We start from the raw sequence: 27,521 nt of genomic DNA on the forward strand, positions 1-27,521 counted from the left end.
AACAAAAGAGTCAATGAACGCCAGTGAACTGAAAAAACATACGGACTTAATTTTTGAAAAAAAAATAACTTCAAACATAGTTGGCCTTGAAATTTTTTGAATTTCTAGAACAATGTATGATTGACACTTTTTTGAGGAACAATATGAAAAATTTTTACTTCGCTAAGAAAATCGAAAATTGAGTTCCACTTGCAAAACTAGAAGTCGATCACGTGTTTCGGGACCATTACAATTTCGCTTACAGGAGTTTGCCTTCCTTTAAACAAAGAAAATGAACCGAACTTGATAATCAAAAGTTAACACAGAGGCGAAGCGAAGATTCGCGCCAATAGCGATACAAAAAAAAGAAAAAATTGAAAAAATTCAACAAAGAGGCGAAGCTGAATTTCGCACCACTTGCGATACAAATGTGAATGACTATGAAATTCAAACCAAAAAAAAAAAAATTGTTTGTCAATAAAAAACAGCAACAAAAGCCCAGAATATCCGGATCAAAACTGCTTGCACCATTACAAACTCTACAAAGAGCTCCAGGAATGCTATTACACAGAATCCAAATTTTCAAAAAGTCGTTTTTGCGGAGCTAAGCAGACAAACTAAGCAGACAGACAATAATGTATTTTCTATTTGCAAGACCAACAGGACTCAACTGGAATCAAACTCCCAGGCTATGTGGTCTCAAACACGGGGGTTACAGCAAACTGAAATAAAGCTGAGCCATTCAGCTTCGGTACTAAGCCGACAAAAATAAACAAACGGACGATAATCCGAGAAAGCAAAAAAACTCCAGTTTGCAAAAAAAGGCGCGATCGGATTCGAACCGCAAATTTTTGCCGTCTCAGGTAGTTGCTTAATCTCTACGCCAAATAGGCCGGATGGTTGATTGGACGTGAATTTATAACTACCAAGCGGTAACAAAGCCGAAATACCAGAGCAGAAACCCTTCATGCCGATAAGAAATTCAAAAAATTCTCAACTTTTAAATCTTTTTTCCCCTTAGAGCACATTAACGCGCACAAAAACTTTTTCGGACGTACCGACGCACTAAGAGGACACTAAATCGGTATTAATTCAACCAAAAAATATTAAGCCGATAAAAAAGGAAAAAAAAGAAAAAAAACGAAGTGAAATTTTATTCAATTGAGCTGGTACAATAAGAACCAACGTGAAAAACAAGTTTCGATTTGGCCGGATAATTTAAATTCTAAAAACAACTGCAGTGAAAACTTGTTACAACTAAAATAAATGATTCTTATATGTGGCAACTAAGCTGACAAAACATAAGCAGAAAAATAATAGGCCGAAACTTTTTGAACCGGAACATTTTTCTGGTCAGATTCAAACCAATAACCTTTGCCATCCCAGACGTATTCGTTACGACCAGGCTAAGTGTGAAAGAGACACTACAAAATTTGGCTCTTTTTTCTTTTCCCCCCACCTGCAAAATTTTATATTTGAAGTTACTGTTCACTTTGTTCAATTGTTATGAAAATTGACGGCAGACTTATTAGGCCATGACAAACATATTTTGTCTTCATAATTGTAAAACCACTCGTTAGACCATAAAATTCATGTTTAAGTGAGGTGGGGGAAAAGGAAAAAGAGCCCAAAATTTGAATTCATTATGAATCAAGGTACCACCAGGAGTCTAATGAGTCCTGCGGACAAAGTTGTTTACGGGACAAAAAGTCTAGTACCCGATTGCAATACCCTTGAGATAGCTTAAATAGGTTGAAAAAAGTAGATGTATCAAAAAGAATAAAGCTAGTTTTGAAACAAAAAGATGTAATACAAAAAAAAATTGAACACGACATAAGCATCGGATGATAATGTACCCAGCGGTAACAAAGCCGAAAATACCCAACCAGTGACCCTTTAGGCCGAAAAAAAATCAACAAGACTTCAGACTTCTGAAAACTTAATAAGTGCTCCTCGCCCTCAAAACACACAAACACTCAAAAAACTTTATATGCTCGCCAAATGAAAATATATTAGCCCACTAATCCGATATAATATAGGCCGAAACTAATTAAGACCATAAAAAAAGAAAACAAAAAAGCCGGAAAAAATTGTTATCATGAAAAACTTGAACTACAACTTGAACTATTAAAATTTTTGTCGTTTTGTGCAATATAGAGCTGATCATAAAATATGTTTTCATTCAACCGACTCGGAATTAGGTCACTAAGCCGATAAAAAATAGGCCGAAATTATTTAAAGTTTTAAAACGAAAAAGAAAACAAAACACAAAAAAGGCAACACACGAAAACTACAAGCAGCAAAGGTAAATCAGAACAACACAATCAACTATAATATAAAAAATTACAACAAAAAAAAACAAATCTACAATATGGCAACTTACCCAACAAAGTATAAGCAGACAATAATAAGCCGACAGTTTTTTTGAAACGGAATATTTCCGATTTGAAAAAAACACAGGTCCTGTCAGATTCGAACCCAGGACCTGTGGCGTATTCGTTACCTCTGTACGAATTGTGCCGGAGACGCTTACACATTTGAATGCATTGTGAACCAAGATACCTGATTCAAGTGAATCTGTTAAACAAGTTTTTAACCCGAAAAAAGTCTTTACTCCGGTTTGATAACGCTTGCTAGTCGCGAAAAACAAAAATTTCGGGTAAAAATTGCGCAAAATAAATTCGAGCTTAACCTAATTTTGACTTTTTCTTAAAAAAAATAAGGACTTTTCCTAGTTACAGGGCATTGTTCATTGCCTCCAACGTACGAACACTGAGCTAAGCAACAAAATTCTTATGAATGACCCTTTTTGATAAATTACCCTTAATGTTCCGGTAGAAAGTCTATGATTTAATTCATCATTTGAAATTTGAAGTAAACCGATAATGTTTGCTCCACTTTCGCGAAGAGCTCAATGAGTCTTCGGCTTGAAAAAAAGTTGGAAGCGGGCTTCAAGTTATATATCACAAAATGAATCAACATATGAAAGTATTTACGCTCATTTCGACTTCTGCAGGAAAACTGCAGCCTTAATGAGAAATAAATCCACTCGTTAATATTGAAAAGGTATTACAGCCAAAGAAAAGTTTGTAGATGTTAATCTAAATTACTGCAATGTTTCTCTGAACAGGTGCGAACACGTCGAACAACCTCGCTTCTCAATACAGGTCTATGTTCCGCCCTTCTCAAGTGGATGAGTGATTTGTAAATTTATCAAACTCATTCCCAACCTCCCTCCCCTCCCCCTCAATTTCAATTGAACTTCAACATTACAGAGTCCATCACAGTCGATTAATTTCGCCTTATAATCTGGAATAAATTATGCAAAATTTTTTAAAAGCAGGCCATTTATCACTCTTATAGTTCAGTTTGAGAAGTAATCATTTATCGTTCAGTTCAGTTAAAAGAAATAACCTTCTTATAATTGAGAAGTAGCTTCTAGTCAGGATATTTTTTAAGCCAAGATGGCGATACAAAAAAATAGCCAGCAGACAGCTGGAAAAAGAGTCAATGTACACAAGGAAACACCGAAAAAAAATAGCTAGTTTTCAAAAAACTTTCGAATTTCAAAGTGAAAAAACATCTGGCCTTGAAGTTCATGTTACTATATGATTGACACTTTTTGATAAAATTAAACTAAGTTGAAAAACTGAATTATTAGGTGAAGTATTTATTCTACTAGAAATCTAAAATCCTTTTTCGGAATTAGCAATCAATCGCGTTTTTTCGGGACCTTAACACGTTTAATGTTCAATGGAGTTTACCTTACTTGTAAGAAGGGAAATGAAATGAAGATAGAAAAAACTCAAAAGTCAGGCCGCGAAAATCAATTTGAGTGCAAAAAAAACATCAAGACTTCTTTAAGAGTCTTCACTACGTTCATCGACTCCTAAAATATAAAGACCAATTTTGAAACTACATGTCATCCTAATCACTTTTGCCATTATCAATTTTTCTGTTCGATTTGGAGTTTGCCTTCTTTTTAAGAAAACAAATGAAAAAAATGCTATTTGAGTGTTCAATTTTTGCCCGACTTCCTTTAAAAAGGGCAAAAAAATGGGTGCTAAAATGGAGCTAGGAAACTTCAAAGTTTGTTTTGCACTTCTTTATTATTAGATGTTTAAAATTGAGCGCGCGCATTTTTCGATTAACATGTTTGATTTCCAATTCAATTAAGGCCTCCAATGAAAGTTCCCCAAAACTTTCGGAAACTTGGGAAATTGAAATAAATGATCGAATTTAAAAACTTTTCCTAATTATTTTTTTGTTCTAATTTTTCGGCTGCGCTCTTTGCTTTCTTTCCGAAACTCATTAAAAAATGTCTAATTGAAATGAATTTTGATTAATTAAACTGAGATAAAAAAAAAGTGTCAGCTTGAAAAACTGAACAGAGAGTTACATTTTTTACATGCAACTGCAGTATGAACATTTTCTCAGCAATTTCAATTTCTGATTTCACGAGGGGTGGAAAAGTGCAAAATTGGTCTTTATATTTTAGGAGTCGATGAACGTAGTGAAGACTCTTAAAGAAGTCTTGATGTTTTTTTGCACTCAAAATGGAAGAGTGCCATTTCTTCTTAAACAGTCAATCGTTTCCGACAGTGAAACATGAAACTCTGAACATAATTTTGCCTTTAGTTTAGCTGAAAATCTGCCATTGTGCAACAAGAAACCATCCGAAAGATTTGATCACGTACCAATCAAAAAATCATTGACAACAGTAGACTAATTTCCAGTTTCATCTTAAGACTCTAAGAATTTGAATAGATGCTTATAATTAAGATGTGTAAATTGATTTACAATTTATGTAACGGCCTAAAATGACTATACAGCTAGTTCTAAATTTGTCCTTTTAACATTAATTGACTTTTTGACAAAAATCCGAGAGAAAATCTGGGTAGTCGAGAAAAAATTGTGGCAAACGAACAGTCAACAGTTATTATCGCCAACAGCAGAAAAACACGGCAAACAGTCAACTGTTGATGAACTGAAATAAAACGCAAAAGGACTATTTTTCCCCCCACGTTTAAGTTTAGCGTTTCGAATACCCCGCGTTTTTAACTAATAGACCAGTCAGCGTAGATCGAGAAATATAGGACCAACAGCCGGAAAAAATTGAAGCTTAAGGAGGGTATATAAGAAAGTAACCTCCATGGAAACTGAACAAAAACTGATTCAGAAGTTGATACCAATTTAACATAAACATGGTTGTTTGCATGCATCACAGAAAACTCTGACAGCGCAAAACACAAGCATAGCCAAATGACAGTCGCAAAAGAGTTATGAACGCAAAAAAAACAGAATAAACTGACTTTTTTTTGAAAAAACTTCGAATTTTGAAAAGTATATGCCCTTAGAGCACTTTCAATTTTACGAACAATTTATGATGGATGCTTTTTATTTGGTAAAAATAACTCAAGGTGAGAAAACCAGATCAATAGGTAAGGTCTTTATTTCGCTGAGAAATCTGATAATTAGTTTCCATTTTTGAAATTAGAAGTCGATCAGGTTTTCTTCGTTACCTTTAGATTTTCGCTGTTCGATAGATAATTGAGTTTGCCCTCCTTTTAACAAAGGAAAGGAGAAAATATCAAAGGAAAGAAACACAGTGGCAAAGCGGAGCTTCGCAACACTTGCGATGTAGAAAAAAAAGCACAATGCGCCACAAAATAGTGAATGAAAAAAAAGACAGAAGTAAAAAAAATTCTGAAAAATTATTTTGAAAAAAAAAAATTACAAAAGTTGAAAAATTACAGCTAAAAAACATCATATTTGTATCAGAAGCAGTTCATAAACAGCCTTTAAAAATAGAAATCATTTACCTGGCGGCAACAAAGGCGACAAGCTTTGGGTCGAAACCTGTTGAGCCGAAAAAAAAACTGTTGTATTAAAAAATTTCACTAAATTTAAGTTCTTACGATCCATCCAAACTGAAACACAAAAACCCAAACGTATGAATGTTGCCCTTTAAGTTACGCAAAATAAGTTGATTAAGTCGATATGACATAAACTGAAACTTTTGAAAAACTAAAAAACTAAAAAAAAAAAACTTAAAAACAAAAAAACTAAAAGAAAAAACTAAAAAACAAACATGGTAAATTTACAAATTTGTTAAGTTTCAGTTATAGCAAAAACTATTTAAATTGGAACAAAACTCATGTTTTAAAAAAACCACTAAAAATCCCACCAGATAAAAAACGGAAATCGAATCGACAGAAATTAGGACGAAAACCAGGATTCCGAAAAAAAAACTGAGAAAGAAAAAGAGAAGGGTAAAGAAATAAAAAGTCAAACCTCAAAACAATCAAAATTGAGAGTCAACAAATTCCTGAAAAATAAATCACCAAGGCCTATTTAAGAGTACTCACTACATTCATTACTCTTAAAAAACATGTGACACTTATACAACACGACTGCAATTCTATTTTATAGAAAAAGTTCTAAGTGCTATAAACAAATTCAAGAAAACCAAAAAAAACTACTTATTTTTAAGGTCATTCATGTTTTTTCCGCACCATTCCCCTTTTTGTTATAGGAGAGAGTATTTTGTCTTCTTTATTGAAAATAAAATTAAATAAAGCCCAAAGAAGTCAAAACTCAAATCAAAATTGAAAGTGAACCCTTTTTAAGACTTTTTTCTGATAAAAGGCAGGAAAAAATTGAACGTTCCATTAACAAACTTTAATCAGTTTTTATCGAATCTGTTGCTGACTTCACAAGTGTTGAATCAGGATTTTTTATCGAATCTGTTGCTGACTTCATAAGTGTTGAGTCAGAATTTACGGAGCAAATTAGGACTTCCATTGGGACTACTCACATGTAGCTCTTTGAACTTGTTCTCATACCACTGAAACAGGATGAATCTGTCCACTTGTTGTGTGCACATGAAGTAGGTATCGTTAAAGGTCTTCGCTGAAATTGCAAACCAAATGTAATCAATTTGAAGTTGAGTTTTGAATTCAGTTAACTGATGATTGAATACAGAAGACTTGGATCTAAATAATAAAACATCGTCAACAGAGCAGCAAATTGAGCTTAACGGCTCCTGTTGACGTTCCCATGGAAACTTTGCACAAAAAGAAAGAGACTGAAATAGCAAAGTGGCGAGCGACGATAACTTAATCATTTTCTCGACCTGTTTATTCGGAATTAGCCGAAACGCATTACGGATATGAGTAAAAGGGCTAATCTTTGAATACTATTCTACAGCATCTACTCTTTCTAGACTGACCGATAATTTTCAAGGTCAAAAAGTAACAATGGTAACAATTGGCTGTGCAAGTTGCATAGAATGTTCAGGCTATGGTCAGTAGAGCAAAAACTATGTAGTAAGAGTGTAGTACATACTGAGGCAGCATTTAAGGCAGCCTCTGGTAGCATGTATCTTCTGAGTCTTGGCCAGTCCTATGCGCGATGCAATCATACTGGACACTCCTCGCATCAGGGTCCTGTTGGTGGTATAGAGGGCGGCCAAGTCGTGTTGACACACATAGGTCTTCCTCGTGCCCGAAATGGAGATGAGCTGGTTCTCATGCACCTGAAACAAGTGTTTTGCAGATTAATTAAGAGCCATTCAAGGGAAAAGAACTCAACAATCAAGTTGGATTTTGATCATGTTCACTTTTTAGAACATGACAAATGAGGCGATTTTGAAAAAGTGTAGAAAATGCTGCTATTGGTGAATTTAACTACTTAGAGAATTTAACTGAAAAATTCGCGTTTATCGTCGCACGCTCTTCGTTCAAAAAAACTTTCACCAAAGCGCTTTTAGACAAATTTAAGGATCTGCCTCAAATGGATGGCCTTTGAAGGGCGAGGGTGTCGAATCCACCACAAGGCTCATTCGTTATGACGTCTTTCTTAAACGATAAAAAAGTCCATATATACTATTAGAGATAGGTAAAAATGAACTAACTTGCATCCAAGTGGTACGTGACGAGTAGATTTGCCTGAGTTCTGGCTCCGCAATGTAGACTTGTTCCACATCCAGACTGTAGACCCCATTGTCAGAAGCAATCAAAATGTACTCAGCTAAACACGCAAAAATTGATATCTTAACATATCCGAGAAAGATATATCAACTAGCATACGGTATATTGCCGGCATTACCAGTAGCGAAAGCTTATATTCGTCACGAGTGATAAAGTGTTCGCTTCAATGAATGTCAGCTTCATTTTTCGGCTATCGAAACATTCGGCTCGGCGTGAGTAACGCAAAACCGTATGTTTAATGAAAGATAGTCTATTAAAATTACAATAATTGTATTTAACTGAAACAAATAGTCACTATGTACCTAGGTGCTCTTAATGGTCAAAACGTATAGTTCACAAAAATGTCGCAATCACCTTCACACCCGTCTGCATCCTCAAACAACTATGAGCAATTTCAACTGCTTTATTCTTTGTTGCTACCAGACTGCCAATCGGTTGATCAACATGATTCTTGTTGCATTTTTTGTCGAAACAAACGTACCATTAATTCACTTACATTTGGTCTCTGGGTTCACCCATGTGACTGCACAGTAACTGGAGAAGGACACACTATCGAACACTTTGGAGAACATAGCACCCATCTACACAACATAAAACAGCACATTATTAAATAGTTCATACGAACAAATAAGGCTCGTACTTAAATTACTAACATAGCCAATAGACAGTTAAAAAATGGCAAGGAACCTAGAAAATCAAGGGCAGATTTGGGGGTGGGGTAGACGCTTCCGCCTCAGGAATTTGACCTCCTCAACAACCAGAGGGCAAGCAAGCGCATTGAATATACTGCCAGAGAACATTTCTGATACCGAACAGATTTTATCCTGTTAATAGCGAAAAATATTAATCATTATGGTATCAATTGATTTCTAGACCAACTAAAATATCAATTTTGCCCTTAAAGTCAATTTATAAAAAACCGGTAATTTATCTCCCTTAATCGATTTGGGGAGGAAATTATACGGTCCGTCCGAAACTCAATTTGGTTTTTGAAAATCCGCCACCCCCTCCCCCTCGAAAAAATTCTAGATCCGCCCCTGGAAAAATGATTCCTTTTTCCTGGAAACTTTTCAAGTTCGAGTTTCAGCAAAAAAAAACATAAGTCTCAATAAATTTCCAAAAGTTTTTCAATTTCATTTTTTTTATTTCCACTAAATCTTTTTTGGTAAAACAAAACCAATTCAACCTGATATTGCAAACCACTTTCAAAACTAGAAGTCGATCACATTTTTTGTGACCTCTACGCTTTTGCTGTTCGAGAGCGGCTTTTGTTTTCATTTTAAGACAGGAAATGAGCAGAAAAAAAATCAAATTTCAAACGGCGAAAAAATAAATTTCAGCCTGAACTAACTTAAGGCATTTCCTGTTAGAAATCGAGAAAAATCATTACGAGCTGTATAAGAATCTGAACTACATTCATCGTTGAAAATAAATTTTCATTTAAGACCGCTTGTATGAGTGCACAGCCCAGAATAATGTGAATGTCCTTCGAGTTGTCTGAAAAGTTGTTTTAGGTTAAAATGTTCAAAAAAAGAAATGCATTAGTGATCAAACCACTTTCGAAACACAAAACCATTTTCGAAATTAGAAGTCGATCACTTTTTTGTGACATTTTAACGTCCGCTGTTCGATAGTGGAGCTTGCCTTCCTTTTAACAAAAGAAATGAAGTTGAAAAGAAACCAAAAGTCAAACCGCAAAAAAAAAAAAAATTTCAGCGTGAACATGACTTTTTCTTGAGAAAAAAGTCTTAGGACCTATATAAGAGTATTCTACGTTCATGACTCTGCAAAACATGCAACATTAGTGTCTTTAATTTGTTCATAGACACTGACGCAAAGATATTGTCATAAAATATATTGAATCAAAGTTAAAACTTATTGCAACGCTTAGTTAATTTCCATGACCTACACCGACATAAATGAAATAAAATTTGCACGGCATTCTTTTGGTACATAAAATATAAACAAAAAGAGTTCACCAGGTTGAAAAACACTGAAAAATCCACCTGCATCATGTTAGCAACATTTATCACTTGAAAATATCTCATCTAATGGATCATGCTAAGCATCCCAATCTATTTTTAGGTCCAAAACAACAAAGCTAAAATCGGAACTGAGCGCGCAAGAAACCAACAACCATTTATCAAAGTTGGCTGAAGGGTTTATAAATATCTTTTAGATCTGCATTGTGACAATTACAAATTACTAAGCAACGGGCTTTCACTTTTTATTGAGGCCAAGAGAATCCCCCGAGAATGAACACATTATGAAATTTAGCTGAAAACAATGATTAAAAAAAATCAGGGACCCAGATCTTCAACGAAAATCGCATCAGATGAATATCATTATTATTTTGAGCATCCTATGATGACATTATTCTCATTATTGGGCCTTCATTATGCATCAATTAGCATTTTCAATTGCAAGCATTCCAGCGGTTAAAAAAATAATTAGACTATTAAACTATTAAGACTCCTGAAAACTAAACCCTCGATTTCAAACTTTAACGTCTAACCTACCTTAGAGCGCTATTAAGCAGATCGCTATTTACTCCCACAAGTATTTTGAACTGGTTTTAGTTGACACAGGAAAAAACGTTCTACGCCTTGTACACAGAGGCGAAGTAGCCATTTGCACACACAAGCAAATTATCAAGCCAAAAGTAGCTATCGAAATTCAAGAAATTGCAAAAATTAGCCTTGAAAAGAACGAAACTTGCAGGATTCGAACCAAACGCCTCCAAATTTGAGCCCAATTTCAGCAATAGCTCGCTGGCACTTATTTACTCAAACTTTCACACATGCTTAACCAATAAAAACAAGGCAGCAGCAGGGGCGGACGCCCCCGCCCCTCATGGATTCGACCCCCTGACAACCCAAAGGGCCTCCTTTGTATTATTTTGGCTGAGGGACCCTAAAATTATTTTCAAGGCGCTTTTGGCGCCAAGATATACTAATTTAAAACGCCTTTTCGCTGGTTTTTTCAAAATGTTGCCTGCCAAAACAGGGTCTTTTTAGCGCTTTGGGGGAGCTCGGAAAATAAATTCGGTCGACCTAAAAATTTTCGATATATTTCAAGTTTATTGATTTCCTCCGGATAATTTAAATCAGCACTGTACGCCGTACCATTAACACAAAAAATTGCACAAAACTTTGCACTTAGATGTGAAACATTCATGGAAAAAAAAGCTTGGCCGTAATAGTACTATGTTCGCAAGCTAGCTCTTGTAAAGATGTATTAGTTGATAGTTTTAGCTGCGCAATTTCCCTACTTACTAAAACTTCGGGAACAACCGGTTTTCCTGAAAGTTGCTGCTTTGCTTTTTCTGGCGAGACTCCATCTTCTCGTCGCGCTATTTCATTATTGGGTGAAGATGCTGCCTCAGCGGCTAATCCATGTGAATAGTGTTGTGGAGACGCTGGTGTTGACGGAGCATTGGGGGAATCATTTGACCGGGAGAATGGGGCTACTTGGGGCGACTTCGGGGCTGGCTTCTTCGGAGTTTCTCTCGATTCGCTTTCTTGGATGTTTTCACGTGACCGTGACTGTGCATCTAAATGAACACAACAAGTTTACAATGAAAACGTACAAAAATAGTTGAGATACACTATTCCGATGTTTGAACCAAAAGCCACAATATTTTCCCAGCCAATCAAATTTCTGCGTTGTGAAATTTCTCTCAGCCAATCAAATGCAGAATTTCTGAATTTATATCACATCAAAACATTCAATTTAAAGTAACCAGTCATCCGAAGAACCAACCAATTATCGAGCTTACCTAAGGGTCTAAGTGTACGGTCGTATTCTAAAATTGATTTTGCTTCATTATTCTTGTCTCCTTCTGCAGCTGGCTTTGTTTGCCCATTCGGGTTTGCGTTTGGATCACTGCGTATGGTAGGTGACACGTTCTCGTAGTCGGCGGTATTGGTATCTCCTCTGGCGATCGGAGCTGGCCCTTGTTTGACTTCCGATCCACCGAGAAAAGGGGCAGTACCAGAGACATTGACGTACATCGAGTCTGAGGGCGCCAATGGAGCTGGACCATCGGGAGGAGGCACCGAGGGTCTTTGCTTCTTTTCGTCGTGGTTGCTTACACCTTGTTTGCTGAAATGTTTTCATTAACCTATTTTATCACTCTAACCCAAATCATATTTGACAATAGAAAACAATCAAGATCAGTTATGCTTAAAAAGCGCTAAATAAAAAAATAAAAAACAAGCCAACAGGAAGTCAGAAAAGTCAAGTATTAATGAGTTCGAAAAAACCCGATATTTTTTTGAGCTTTTGAAAATACCTCAGAAAAAAATATCACGTTTGAAATGGGAAGGCACTATGACTTAGGGTGGGTTTCGTTTTTACACTTGATAACATGGGAGACCCCACGAGTTATGAGAAGGGAGTTGTTTCTTAATCTAATTTTTATGTTTCTAACACCTAATTTAACCTATCATTAAGTAAGTTTTGAAACTTCACTCCCCTACCTTCATTACCCATACATCGGAGGAAACTTCCGATTAAATCCATTAAAACGAAATTAAAAACTTGTTTTTTTGCGATGATATTTGTGATCAGAACTTTCTGTGCCGCCTTCGCAGCAACTTGTTTATCTTGTTTCAATTGAGAATAATATAAATTATACTGTGATCTGCTTACTCTGGCTCCTCGGGTATGGACTCTGAGCTGGAGTTGGGCCATACTTGAGACAGGTGGCTGAACTCCTGACTGGGTGCGTGGATTGCGTGACCTGCAATCAAATAACATGACAACTCACTTCAATGTCAAATATCTTCTATATTCAGACAGTAAAAAGTACTCTTCTATATCCAGAACAAAAACTTAGACAAATGATAGCCTCTAAGATCTATCGGTTATGCAAAGAGTTCCAAAAAAACTGCATATCAGCCTATATTGAGCAATGGACTTTAAAAAACCTAAGATAAGATGATCAAACTTGAGACCGAAACAAACTTGAAACAAGGGAAAAACGAGCCTCTCAGAGAAGTTAAGTCACAAATTATGGAAAATTGTGACCTCTCAGCGTACAAATCATCTGACAACACATAAACTTCAAGTCAACGCATAAACTTCAACATAATCCTGTTTATGATTTGAGAAAGTGTGACAACCTTTTTAATCAGCAATGCATACCCCACCTGCCCGCCCCAAACAAAGAGAAACGCAGCACCCTCTGCAAATTAAAAGAAATATCTCATGAATCCACTAAAATTGTTGCACAGGTTATCATAAACAAAATTAAATTGACCAAGAAAACACAGCTTTAGGGCCCCACAACATCGAACATCGCCCCATTCAACTCCACCACCTCGGAGAAACATATTTCAATCTTCTTACCAACCTTACATCACTATCTCTTAACACCAATCATTCTGCAAAATTAGAAACTTAAGCAAATCTTTACTCTACTTACTGAAATCGGACCATATGAATGAAGCAAAAAGCTACCGAAACACAACCCTCTTATCTCCAGTAGCGAAATTGATTGAATAGCCTTGCTGGATCATTTCAATTGCATCCCACAAGCAGATCACAAGCAAGTTTTGAAAAACACAGCTCAACAAACACTAACTTACACTGCATAGCAACTCTCATAAGAAACGGACTTAATCAACCACAACTTCCACACAGGGCACTTTTAGTTGCCGTAGATCCTACTGCAGCTTTTGACGCAGTGGATCACGGTATTTTGATGAATGATCTTAAAACGTAGTCTCTTAAACAACGCAAAAATATAGATAACGTCACAGCTAAAGTCAGGGCAACTTATTATGAACTTATTATTTTGAACTTAAGAATAAAAAATCAAAATGCGACGAAAGAAAACAGGTAAATTTTAAGGTGTCTCGTCGCCCATTCTAATCAATCTATTATCAATGCCCTGTCATCAATGCCCCTTCCATCTGTCAAAAACAAAAAAATAGAACAAAGGCAGATGCCATGGCTATCACCACCCCTGGTCCTAACAACACTGAAATTGAACTAGAGGTACAACCCCTGTCTAAGTATTCTTCAAAATGGGCTTCAAAAACGCAATTTGAAACAATCCGCAGACAGATCTTCAGTGTCTATTCGAACCAAGAACAACGAAATTTCAAACCAAAGAAAAGTGATTATCAAAAAACAACTACCATCCAAAAACCTTAAACTTTAACAATCACCTTTCATAAACCTCTTTACCCTAACTGAACACAAGCCAAAACTGGCTGGAAAAACTCTCAGACATAAGCTCGGCCTGCAGCAAAGAAACTAAGTATTAGATGAAAGATCAATGCGCATAGTTTTATGAATTAAGCAGCTCCTGTCTGTACACCTTCAGTAAAGGAATCTCGTTGGAGACATCTTCAAGGTCGTTAAAACACAGCATTTGAGTTTTAACAGGCTGCAAAAAAAAACAATTGCACACCTTTATTGTAAAAATCAAATGCTGCCAGCAGAGGAACACATTGAGATGTTTGCGAGCAATTTCTTACTGGTTGCCATCAACAAGAACGACGTGACCACCAAACTATCAAGCAACTATGTGACTGACAAAACCACTTCCGAATGGCAAAAAAAATATTTTGATAAAAATTTCAGCATTATATCAGATCAATACAAACAGCTGGGCTTTCAAACCCAAGAAAAAGCTTTTGAAGAAAACAGCCTTCCGTGAAATAGACAGCATACCTCTTGCTCCACTCCGCCTTCGATATAGCCTTACGTTATTGAATAGCTATCTGTCGAGTATGCACAAAAAAGATCCCAAACTGTAACACTAGTTAGCATGACATAAACTACGGCTTTGACGGGTCACATAGGGTTCTTTAGGAGTTTTTCTCGGCTCCATGCATTAAGTAAAAACTGACCGCTTGAAACAGGCACGGGAATTATGCTCGATTCTCCGCACCAAAAACTGACCCCAGTTCTGAGTAACTGTTTTGCTCAGTACTATAAGAGGGGGACCCCTTATGAAAAAAGCGAAAATTTAGCAATGACCTTCAAATTAAGCAATCAACTTATAAACCTCTTTACGCTCACCAAACACAAGCCAAAAGGAAGATAAAATTACTGAAAAAAACACTCAGACAAGCTGAACGTGACGCGAGGAAACTATGTTCTAGATATTTCAAATTAAGCAGCTACTGTTTGTACACCTTCAGTGAAAAAAACTCGGAGAGATCTTCAAGCTCGTTAAAACACAGCATTTAAAACACCGGATCTGGCAGCACAAAACAATTCCAATTGCACACCTTTATGGTGAAACTCAAATGATGCCAGCCAAGGAACAGAATGAGATGTTTACAAACAATTTCTGAATGGTTGCGATCAACAAGAAAGAAGTGATCACCAAACTACCCAGCACAACCCAATCTAGAGAATACAAAACATCACATCCGAACAATGCTAGGGCAACATCAAAAGTTTCTTGATGAAAATGATAGCATTGCATCAGATCAAAACAAACAGATGGGCTCGCAAACCCCAGAAATAGCTTTGGAAGGAAACAGTCTTCCGTGAAGTTCACGGTGAACTTAGTTCAACTCCGACATCGATATAGCACGCAATTAAACAGCTACTCGTCGAGGTTGCACAAAACAATATCCTAAGCTGTAACGCTAGTTCGCATGACATACATCACCTCTTTAACTGTCCCATCAAAGCTAACTTCTCTAAGACGACCCGTGGGCAACCACGATGAAGTCACAAGATAACGGGGGACATTAGATTCTTTAAGAGTTGTTCTCGGTTCTCCATGCCAAAAACTGTCCCTAGTTTTGAGTAACTGTTTAACTCAGTACTGTCAGCGCGGCGCCCCTTGTTTGCAGCTACAAACAACGCATGAAAAATCGATATTCCGAAAAACTGAAGCAAACATAAATTCAGCTACCTTTCCTCCGCAAAAGCAAATTTTGCGAATAATCTTTCAAACCAGATAAAACAGAGAAACTTGAGAAAAAAACAACACAAAAATTAGCAGACTAATTTCTGGGAAAAAACTCAATTACAAAATATAGCCAACAGACGGATGGCAAAGAGTTAAAGAACCTTTTGACGTTTTTCGAGACATCTACACTTTCGCTTTTCGTTAGTGGAGTTTGACTTCCTTCTGAAGAAGGAAATGAATTGAACTTCAAAAGAAATAAAGTCAAACAGAGAAAAAATATTTTTAAGCCTGAGCAATTTATAAGAAAATTCCTGAAAAAAACCAAAAAAAAACTTTTATAGCGACTTATATAAGAGTCTGAACTTCTTATATCGACTCTCAAAAAATAAAAGTCGCTTTAAAAGAATAACTTTAAAATGAAGCCGAAAATTGAGCAACAAATTGCCTAAAAGGTACGACCCGACTCAAACTATATACCTATGAAAGTCTCTACGCCATATCTACACTTAAAATCAATAATTGTAAACAAGCGAAGTATGTGGACATAGATTTAATGGGATAAAACAGTCTAGTATCATGTTGTAATACCCTTGCTATTACAAAAAAAAAATGATAATAAAGACTATCACTTCACAACTTGCCTGAAGTATCAGCCTTGCTCTTCGATTTAATGACCTTTTCGTCTTCATCGGGCTGGAGCCTCTGCGTCGACGTGTTCAACTCATCACCTTCTGCATCCCCGCCTTGACTATCAGTTGGCTTCCGTAGAAAAATGCGCATGAGAGACGGACCCAGACCCTCTTTGCGCAGGAAGTCTGATTCCCGGAGCACTTCTTCGGCAGTGGGTCGTTTCGAGGCGTTCTGGGTTAGGGTCCAGCTGATGAAGTGGTAGAAATCTCCGCTCCAAGTTCGCTGACTGCTCAATTTTGGTGCTTTGAAGCGGCGTCCTTTTAGAACGTTCAAGTACCTAAGGTTCAATTCAACGTTCTACTAAAAACTGGTTGCTAAGGATACAACTTCAGTCGATTACGTCTTCAATGATTAAAAAAATCATCTGTTGTTAGAACATCGCATTTCTTGCGTAACCAAGAAATCTTAGTTTATACTTGACTTTTGGCTATTACATCCAATTGGGTCATGGACGAGGTGAGGTGATGAGCGGATCAAAATTTTGGCCACTCTAGGGCCCAAGAATTGCCGTGTTATCATTTTACTTTTGGGCGGTGAGGGGAGGGATAGCTCATTACGAATTTGAGAAATAATTATTACCACTTCAACATAGCCAACAGACAGTTGGAAAAGAGTCATGAACGCAAGGAACAGAAAAAAAAACTGATTTAATTTTTGAAAAGATTCAATTTTCGATTTCAAAGTTAAATCTTATATGGCCTTAAGCCTCTTTCAAATTTTAGAAATAGTTATGATTCGCTAAAATCAGTTTAATTTGAGAAAACTGGATCAATATGTTAATTTTTATTCCGCTGGGATTAAATTAAATTCCACTTTCGAAACGAAGTCGATCACCTTTTTCGTAACCTTAACACTTTTGCTGTTCGATAGTGAAGTTTGCCTTCCTTTCAACAAGGAAATGAACTGAACTTAAGAATCATGAGCCAGATTCTCCAACAATATGGAAGACGAACATTCAGAATACCAAAACTGATTACAAACTTTCAGAGTGAAAACAATTACTAGAATTGATGCATTTAAGCCGTAAGTAAAAAAGCGCTATTGCGAGCATTATGAAGGTGCTGCAGATATATTTTTTCTGTTATTTAGACGCAGAGTTTTTACACCAGCCCCGGTAAATTGCGTTCCTCGAGGCAATGGTCACGCAAACAAAAATTCGCAAAAAAAATCTTAAAGCAAATTCCAGATTGATCCATAGCAGATTGCTTAATTGGTCCAAAAATTTGCCTCTTGCTAAAAAGCACCAAAACTACATGCAATGAGTTGCAAATTGGGCTTACTTTAGGCATTCATTTTACCATACTGAAAAAGTTTCCGATTTTAAATTTTGACAATGAAAAAATACCGACTGTTTGGGTTCGTAGTTGTAGTTAGGAGGTTGTCCATGAGCCAGCTCCAGAGCTACAATGCCCAGAGCCCATATGTCACATTTGTTCGAGTACGTGTAGTTTCTATTGTCGGCTGATGCCATCTCCGGGGCCATCCTGAAATAGCAACCAACAATAACAAATGTAGATTTCGTGGATTGGATCGCTTCAATTTGACACAGCGAGGATCATTGGAGCTTCTATAGACTGACTATACACAGACTATTAACAGAAAGTAGGATCCAAGTCCTTAAGTATATAAGTAGGTCAAAATGAGGCATATTTGCGGATGAGGAGAGGATACTCATCAGCAACTGATGCAGCCTCGTTCAAACAAACTAATCAGATATCGCTGAGTTGCAAAAAGGGTTACAAGAAAAATCAAAAATGATGACGATGATGGTGAATTTCGGAAAATAGAACAGATGGTCAGTTAAAGTTGTGATAAAACTATTTTCGATGACTCTTACCAATAAGGTGTGCCTATGAGAGTCTTTGTTCTGTCCAAAGTGGAAGAAGTCTGCACGGACACTCCGAAGTCAGCCAGCTTCACGTCTCCTTTCTGAGTCAGCAGAATGTTCGCACCCTGAAAGTATGGAAAAATCAATTAACTTTTCCTAATCAATCAACAGTAGCCGGTTGCTGTGCTAGCAGCTCAGAAGTTTCCGACTATAATTATCTTGGTTAAAACGGTTGCATACAAACCAGCCGAAGTATCAACCAGCCGAAAATACGTAAGCGTTTTTATAATAGTTATGTAACAATTATCTAATAGTTACGAAAGTTAAGCAAATTCATTCATATGATGTAACTTTTCGGCTGGCTTATATACTCTCTTAACAGCATTCAAAATCATTTTCCTGTGCTTAAGCTGAAATAGAATGTTTTAAAAATAAAATTGGCCTTCGGTAATTGAAAAAAAAAATTTAATTGACATTTCGCAAAATTGAAGATGTTTCATTTTACGATTCAACCATATTTTGTAAACAATTTAAAAAAAAAACCCGATATAGTACAGTAATTCATTGTGGTATCCGATTTTGGTAACGCAACACATCCTAACTCGATCGGAGCATGCATTAAAACCTCTTTCACAAACTTTGGTGTTTGCAATGAAACTTAAATGAACACTAGGGACCCCATTTTAGCTAAAGCTGCTTCTGATTAAATAATTAACGTATTTTTATCAGAGTTGGAACCATCTCCGGGCTTTTTACGGGCTGGGCCTAACTTTCAATAGAGTTCATACCTTTCACACAATACAAGCGTGAAACGCACCTCCGGTGCTTCGAATTTTCAACAACTCAAAAAAACTATTCTTTGAGTGTACTCTGACAGCACCCAATTACAGGGTTCGTAATTAAAAATTTATTAATAAATTAAGTTTTTTATTCAAGTTTTTATACAAATTTCAAGCACCATGAAAATTTGTGAAATTTTATATAAGTTCTTCGAAAAATTGAAAATGAACTAAGAAACGTCACATCTGGGGAAACTGAAAATTGAGCAGTCGCATTTGGACGCAAGATTTGCAACTCCTGAGAGTACTCTTACGGTACCCAACTACAACGTTGGGAAATTCAAATTGAGAAATTCCACATTTAAGTTTTCTAAAAAAAAGTTTTTTTTTGAAAACCCGAAAAAAATTCTTATCTCGAAAACTATCACAAATTGAGCAGTCTTTTTTGATGGCAATATTCGCAATCTTTGAAAGTACACAACCACAGGGTTGGAAATTTCACTTTAACTAATTATTTTGTAATTTGAGTTTTCTGAAAATTTCCAAAAAAAATCACAAAATCGTCGTATCTCTTGAACAAAAATGATTTGGGCATTCTTAATTGGAAGCCGAATTTGCAATCCCTGAGATTACTCTGACAGCCCCCCAAGTACAGGTTAGGAATTTCAAAATTAACTTTTCTGAAAATGTTTAGAAAAATCACAAAAAACGCCACATCTGGAAAACTGCAAGATTTTGAGCATTCCTATTTGGAGGCAAAATTCGCAACTCCTGAGAGTACCCTGACAGAGCCTCACTACAGTGATGGTAATTTCAAGTTTTGTGAAATTTTTTTTACCTAAGTTTTCTGAAAAATCCTAAAAACACGTCATATCTCAAAAACTACAAGAATTTGAGTAGTCATCTCCAGAGGCAAGATTCGCAACCCCCTGAGAGTACCCTCACAGATTCCAATAACATGATTGAGCTCATCAAAGTTTTGGAATTTTTTAACATTTAAGTTTTTTTGAAAATTTCGGAGAAAATCATAAAAACGTCATATCTGGAAAACTACATTGATTTGAGCAGCCATAATCAGAAGCAAGATTCGGAATCCCTGAGAGTACCCTCACAATATACAACAACACGATTGAGATCTTCAACGTTTTGGAATTTTTAAAATCAAAGTTTTTGAAAAAATTTTTCCAAAAAAAATCATAAAAAACATCGTATCTCGAAAACTAGAAGGATTTGAGAAGTGAGAATTGGAGGCAAGATTCGCAACCCCTGAGAGTACCCTGACATCACCCAATACAGGGTGAGAAATTCAAAAATTGAGAAATTTTATTAAATTGAATTTTCTATATATTTTTGAAAAATCTCGATAATGGCCTATCTCGTAACTAAAAGGATTTGGTTATTCTATATGGAGGCCAGAATCGCAAAACCTGGGAAAACTCTGACAATATCCTACTATTGGGCTGCTAATTTCAAACGATATAGCTTAAGCGTGAAAAAATTCTTTTGTTAAACATGTAAAAATAATACGTTGAAAACGCTTAAACATGGCGAAATAGTGAAGCCCGCATTTAAATACATAATAGATGAAAGTTAAAAAATTAGGCGACGGTTAGACAGACATAATCAAATTAATTTAAAAAGCAGGTATACAGACAGACTTAATTTGGCCTCGAAAAAAATACGGAAAAATTAATGAACTTGCGGAAAACTAATTGAAAAACTGAAAAAATTCTTTCGTTAAACATGAAAAAATTCTTTCGTTAAACATGCAAAATTATTATGCTTAAACATGGGAGATAGCTGTCACTCGCATTTAAATATAGTATATAGATATAGATAGATAGATTAAATTTTGATTATTTAAATTTCAATTTACTTTTTGTTTGGAAATTATTCTTTTCACTTAAAACGGGATTTACTTTTTGCTTCAAATTTATTCTTTTCACTAAAAACGGACCCGGGCCTCAAATCCAGGCCCGGTTCCAACTCTGGTTTTTATTCTACGAAGAAAAGGTTCAATAAACTCAAAAGGTAGCATAAGTAGAAAAAAAAACGCTTCAGATTAAAGTTTAGGCTGTGTAAACATTGAAAAGCGCAAATACTTCCGGCGCTACAAAAAACAGCCATTTCTGCTGAGCTTCTACGCATGTTTTCTTTTTCACCTAAAGTCAACTCAATTTGATAAATACTTGTTTAAAAATTTAATAAGTTTAATAAGTAATAAGTTTAATAAATTTTTTCCGGATAACTTAAATCAACAGAGTATATGGGTTTGCTTACACCGTTTCAAATATTTTCAACCAATAGCTTAGGCGGCATGCTATGTTGATTGAGGCAAGCTGATTGCGTCAAAAAGATATGTTACAAAACGCGAAATACCACTTCCACAGACATGCTTATGGGCATTCGGAACATTCAGCGCGCGCTTCGATGTTTTACTATTACGGCTACTACTGAGTTGATTCATATAAAGGGTAGTAGAAACTTAGACAAGCAAGTTAGACGAAGTAAAAAAAACGGAATTAAGACGATAACTTTTTGGCACAAAACTGATGTTTATAATTATGATTAAGTCACACTAATACAAAAAAAGAAAAAAAAAACATAAACCAGATCAAAGTTAAAATTCTCAATTGATTGTAGAGTATGGAGGGTCTTTTTACTTATTATACACAAAAAAAAACAATATTTCAACATCTCCAACAGAAATTATTTTCGGCAATCAAAATTCAGCACCATCTCAAAATGTTTTGTTCACAATTTTATGTCAATTAATAAAAAAGCCGAACTCGCCGAAAAATAGAATATTTGGTTAACTATTCAAAATACTTTCAAATATGCCGCAGGGTTTTACCCAGCCCAGAAAAAAAATAGAACACAGCTCCAGGCAAAAATGGCCACCTTCATTGCTCAAAAGGCGGCTTGGTACTACTATGATCGAGTGGTCCCACAAAATAGCAACTATGATAGACGGGTCCCGCATGCATTTCGCATGTTATAATTTTGACAACTAATTGGTGCATAAAATATTCATTTCAAAACTCTCGCGAGAAAATTTTCAGATTAAAAACTGTAACCTATACATTGTGTATATCATGAAATCTGCTAGCTTCAACTTATTTTACGGTTTAACAACCATAATTGGGTTAACTTATTTGTCATCAAAACACAATTTTGGCATTTTTTTTTAAGTTTTCACCTTAAAATGGTGAGGGAGCTTTTTACGAAGTAACAAAACATAAAATTTGTATGAAAAAATACTGCGACATTTTTCTGAATGGCAAAATCATAATGTTAAACGATTTGAGAGCTCTAGGTGTCTAATTCTCAAGGGACCTGGTTATTTTCATGGGACCACCCTATCATAGGGGGCAATACAACAGTGCCGAATAAAAAAAATTAGTTCGACAGTGCCGAAAATGAAAACTTTGTTCAACAATGCCGAAATTTCAACTTATTAAGTGCGGCAATCGAAAATTAAACGGCGATCGTTTGCAATCTTAAGTGACACTTGAAGATTTTGAGCAAGAAAACTTGCAATTAAGACGTCTTGGCGCCAAAATAATTGTTTAATTTGCAGTTGCAGACATTTTGGCGCCGAAATTGGAGTAATTTTCTTCGGTAGAATCCCTCATACGCGAAGGACCGAATGCACAAAAATAAAAATCAGCCAATCAGATTTCAGTTATCTATAATTTGGAAAGAAAGTAAACATTTCCAGGGACTGAACATTGATTTTGGCCAAATATGAAAACGGCAGAAATATGCATAAGTTTCAAATTGTCACTGACCGCCGCCGAATTGGAACAAATTTTACATTTCAAGGTTTTCGTTATGAAAGAAGCAAAAAATAGCTTTTTTCAATTCATTTTAATTGAATGGCAATTGCTTCTTTTTAAAAATTGACTCTCGGCTAATTTTTTTTCGGTTTTTTGCTCACGAGTTTTTTCGCTCATTCGGTCCTTCGCCCATGAGAATATCCCCCATTTTCTTTAATAAGTTGCGTCAGTAATTTTCCGCTTTACAAAATGCGTTTAAATTTTTCCGCCTTTTTCGGCACTGTTGTACTTCGGCACTGTTGAACGCCCCCTATCATAGCAGTACCTTCGTCTTTGATAGAAATCTGGTAAAAAATAAACGGACCGCATTTGTTTGAACCAAATCGATCAATGAAATCAATGTTTTGTTCTCTCTATTTATACATTGAAAGTTACAAAGCATAAAATTCAGAAATTTGGGCGGAATAAGTAAAAAAAACCCAGTTATAAATCCACATAGTATAAAAAAATTTCGAATGCATAAATTATACAGCTGTGACATGTAGTAAATTGAGTTGAGTTCAGCAAAGCTGTAAACTAAAGGGAGTGTGGTCTGTATTTAGACAACCTCGTACTCATACCATCAGTAAGCAGGCAATTACCATATTAACCAATCAGAATCGAAATGAGAAAGTAAGTAAACAACTTACGAAATAAATAATTATTATTTCTTCCTTGTCTCGATTCTGATTAGTTAACACAGTATTTGTCTAATTACTGACGAGTCTGAATACGTGGTTGTCTAAATACTGCTTCGTAACCAAACTAAAGTTATTGTAGTCTGAACAATTTCACATCCAATAACTGTTCAATTTTGTTTAATTTCTAACAAGACTGCTCGTATCAGGGCGAAACCCTGAATGTTCCGACTGCCATTTAAGTATTATGGAGCAGTAATAACATCAAAAAATTCAATGAATTAAAAAAAAAATTCTAAAATTTTCTAATGAAAATCATCCCCCCACACGCCATACAAAGTACAAAAGGATAGATTTCGCTCCTTGTAACAAACCAATTATGGCACATAAGCTTCTTTTAACCAATTGGGAACAATTTCTAAGGCGGATTAACTCTCCGCTTACGCGTTAATAGCGCGAAACATATCGCGCGTTATTTGTCCCAATTTGGCCAAAATGGCAATCTTTAAACCCCCGTAACTTTACGAAAAATGATCACAGGTAAAATATCTTTTCAAATTTGAGCTCAGGACAACAATACCTTTCGAATGATATTTAAAAAATCCGTCAAAAATGGCTAGTTAAAAATTCGAAATTTGTCTGAAGAAAAAAACCCACCCCGAGTACAAATATTCCGTCACTTTCGTATCGAAAGTCGGAACAATAATTGTAGTTCTGCGAGTCGACTTAACTTCCTTTTGCTCTCAGCCTAAAGGGGCAAGTAAAGTACAATCTTATTTCAAAATAACCTTTTAAGCCCCATTGTATTGACAACAACTGCCATGAAGGGAGGTGAAGTTATTAAACATCGGTTGAACAAAAGCAGACAAAAAGGCTACACATGAATAGATGGCCCATTTTGAACAGCAATTAGCAATAAGCAATTCAATAAGCAATGGGGAAAGGAATCGGAACCCAGGATCTTTTCGCTCACCATCCAACCCCTAAAAGGGCTATTTGAATTTGAGTCAAATAAACACATCTAATTGCCTTAAGTGAATCGACTCTTCGATTCATGCAGTTAATTACTACTTGTTTAACTAGATGTCAAATTTAGGACTGTGACATAATCGAAGTGCTAAATTAAGTGGTTTTTGAAAAAGTATTAGATTTTGACGATAAAATTATCATCGCCTCAAATATGAAAGCATTGGTATTGCAACTTCATGCGATGTAATCCGATAATTTTTCTGCTTTTTGTTAAAAATTCAACATTTTGGAGCAGCATCATACTTTTCTAGATCAGTAAATACCTTTTCTTAATCTAATACAGACGCTTTGCCTTGAAACAAGGATTTAGCAACGATGTCTGCGTTTGCATGATTAACAGAGCGGTACCATGTGCTATTCTCGCGGCTACTTTTACATTCCCAGTCGTACTTTTCCTTCCCTTAATGTCTGTCCTGTATGATAATTAAAGAAATTGAGTCTCAAGATAAGTTTTAACAATAATGCATTGGTATCGTAATTTTTCAATTAACTCGTGATGTCACATTAAGACAAAAAGAATCATACACTTTAAGAACGAAAGTGTAGAATGGGAAGGGTGAAGTCAATGAAGATGAAATTTCAATTAAGCAAGTTTAATCATTGCCGAATCAGCCTGGAATTAAGTTCCATTTCACTAGCTGCTATTCCCAAAACAAACCAAATCAAAACAGACAGACCAATCAGAAGGTGATTCGGCTCTGTCTTTTAATATCCCTCCCCCCACCAATCTGTATTTTGGTATTCTCCAAGTTGCCCAGGGTTGAGAAAGTTCAGATTGTAGTTAATCAGAAAAAAATATACCAAATCCGCTTGGCCCGCAAATCTGTTCAACTCGAAAGTAGTTTTGAAAGCTATTTCAATCATACTTCAACACTCAAATTTCAAAGACAGTACAAATCGCCTTACAGCTCTATGAAATTCTAGAATAAATTATCATCGGCACTTTTTTGATAAAAGTAACCCAATTTGATAACTGGATCAATAAGTAAAAAATCTATTCTCTGGGAAATCTGAACATCAGATTCCGCTTTCGAAAATGGAAACCGATCACGTTTTTTGTGGCCTTTACACTTTCACTGTTCGATTTGCCTTTCACTGAACAAAGGAAATGAAAAGATCTCGAAGGTGAATTCTCTAAAAATTAAATATGAGCCTGAAAACAAAGCATCGCGACCTATATAAGAGTCAGTTTTTCCGCTAGAGACCCTGGGGGAACTGCAGTGGTAGATGATTACACATGACGAACAACGAAAATTCCTAAAAATCGATCTCTCTAATTCAATCAAAAGTTCGGAACGAAATCAGTGTAGCTAAAACAACAACATCAAAACAGCTGCGGCGCTTCAAAAAAAGCACCAAGTTTTGACCAAATGATCTGAAGCACAAGTCAAACATCCTCCTGAGATCAGTATATAATAGTGAATGCCGGGGAAAAATCGCTTCTGTAGCAAGCAAGAAATTGATTTTGTTATAGAAATTTATGTCATTGCTCACTATGATTCCAAATTGATTAACAGCCGCCATAAGTTTTTTTAATTTTGAATAAAAATTTCAACGAAATCTTGAATCGACGTATAGTTAACAGACGTTTTGAGAATGAGTCAATAACCAATGAAACTAAAAACAAGAGCTGATTTTTCAACTAAAATTGATAACTAAAATTTATCACCTTTACTTTCTTCCAATTTCCAAAACCTTGCTTCAATTACACTTGTTTCGGAGAGCCTAATTCTTTTTCCTATCAGCAAAAAAACTGTGAGAAAAAATCAAAAAGAAAACATGAGTCAAACAGCGATAAAATGAATTTGAGCGTGAAGCAAAAACAACACTCGACCTAAATAAGGCCATCATTTCCTTCATTGACTCTTAAACAAAAACTGCTGTCTACATTTTTGGTTACTGAAATTGACCGTAGCTCAAGACTAACTTCAAACATAATACACTTTTATTCCATAACTATAATTTGTAATTCATATTTAAAAACTTAATTTATACTTTGACGAAAATAATCTATACTTGAATACTTACACGTAAGTTATACTTTTACCAACTTATACTCATTGTCACGTATACTTTATTGTCGAGTATTTTTAATTGACAAAACTTCAACATTCGAATTTCAAAGAAAGAGAGTCAATCGCCTTATAGCTCTTTGAAATTCTAGAACATTTGTGATTGGCACTTTTTTGATAACAGTAACACAATTTGAGAACTGGATCAATAAGTAAAAGTTTTTTTTTCGCGGGGAAATCTGAAAATCAGATTTCGCTTTCGAAAACGGAAGTCAACCACTTTTTTCAGGACCTATACACTTTCAATATTCGATAATGGAATTGCCTTTCTTTTAACAAAGGAAATGAGCTTGAAAAGATCTCAAATAGAATTCGCGAAAAAGTTAAGTTGAGCCTGAAGACTTCTCCTGAAAACAAAACATCGCGACCTATATAAGAGTCAGTTTTGCCGCAAGAGACCCTGGGGAAACTGTAGTGATTACCAACGAAAATTCTCACTCTCTCTCTCTATCTCAAACAGAATCAATCTCTCTGATTCAATCAGAAATTCGGAACGAAATTAGTCTGTCTACAACAACAACAACATCAAAACAGCTGGGGGGCTTCAAAAAAATACGAATTTTGAACAAACCGCAAGTTTATAAGTCTATAATGAATGCTAGGGAAAACATCGCTTCTGTAGTATGAAAAAAACTAATATTGTGGCGCATTATTTCATGGCTGACCATGATTCCAAATTGTTTATTAGCCACCATAAATTTTCGAATTTTATATATAAGTTTCAACAAAATCTTGAATCGACTCATATTTAACAGACAGTTGGGAATGAGTTCAGAAAAACTAGGAAACTAAAAACAGCAGCTGATTTTTCAACT

General features: G+C 35.6%; 1 protein-coding gene across 1 annotated transcript in view; it reads right to left on the reverse strand.

The window, feature by feature from the left end:
- The window catches only part of LOC134841130 (mitogen-activated protein kinase kinase kinase kinase 3-like), a 73,135-nt gene that overhangs the window by 20,837 nt on the left and 24,777 nt on the right, over positions 1–27,521 (reverse strand). The window contains exons 5-14 of the mRNA XM_063856919.1: positions 18,380–18,495; positions 17,892–18,026; positions 16,494–16,819; positions 12,624–12,714; positions 11,749–12,074; positions 11,246–11,523; positions 8,467–8,551; positions 7,895–8,010; positions 7,327–7,516; positions 6,797–6,891 (exon numbers count right to left, since the gene is read on the reverse strand). Coding sequence (XP_063712989.1) covers positions 6,797–6,891; positions 7,327–7,516; positions 7,895–8,010; positions 8,467–8,551; positions 11,246–11,523; positions 11,749–12,074; positions 12,624–12,714; positions 16,494–16,819; positions 17,892–18,026; positions 18,380–18,495 — 1,758 coding nt within the window. The remainder of the gene's footprint in view (positions 1–6,796; positions 6,892–7,326; positions 7,517–7,894; positions 8,011–8,466; positions 8,552–11,245; positions 11,524–11,748; positions 12,075–12,623; positions 12,715–16,493; positions 16,820–17,891; positions 18,027–18,379; positions 18,496–27,521) is intronic.

This window comes from Symsagittifera roscoffensis, chromosome 3 (assembly GCF_963678635.1).
Source record: "Symsagittifera roscoffensis chromosome 3, txSymRosc1.1, whole genome shotgun sequence".
Classification (NCBI taxonomy): domain Eukaryota; kingdom Metazoa; phylum Xenacoelomorpha; order Acoela; family Convolutidae; genus Symsagittifera; species Symsagittifera roscoffensis.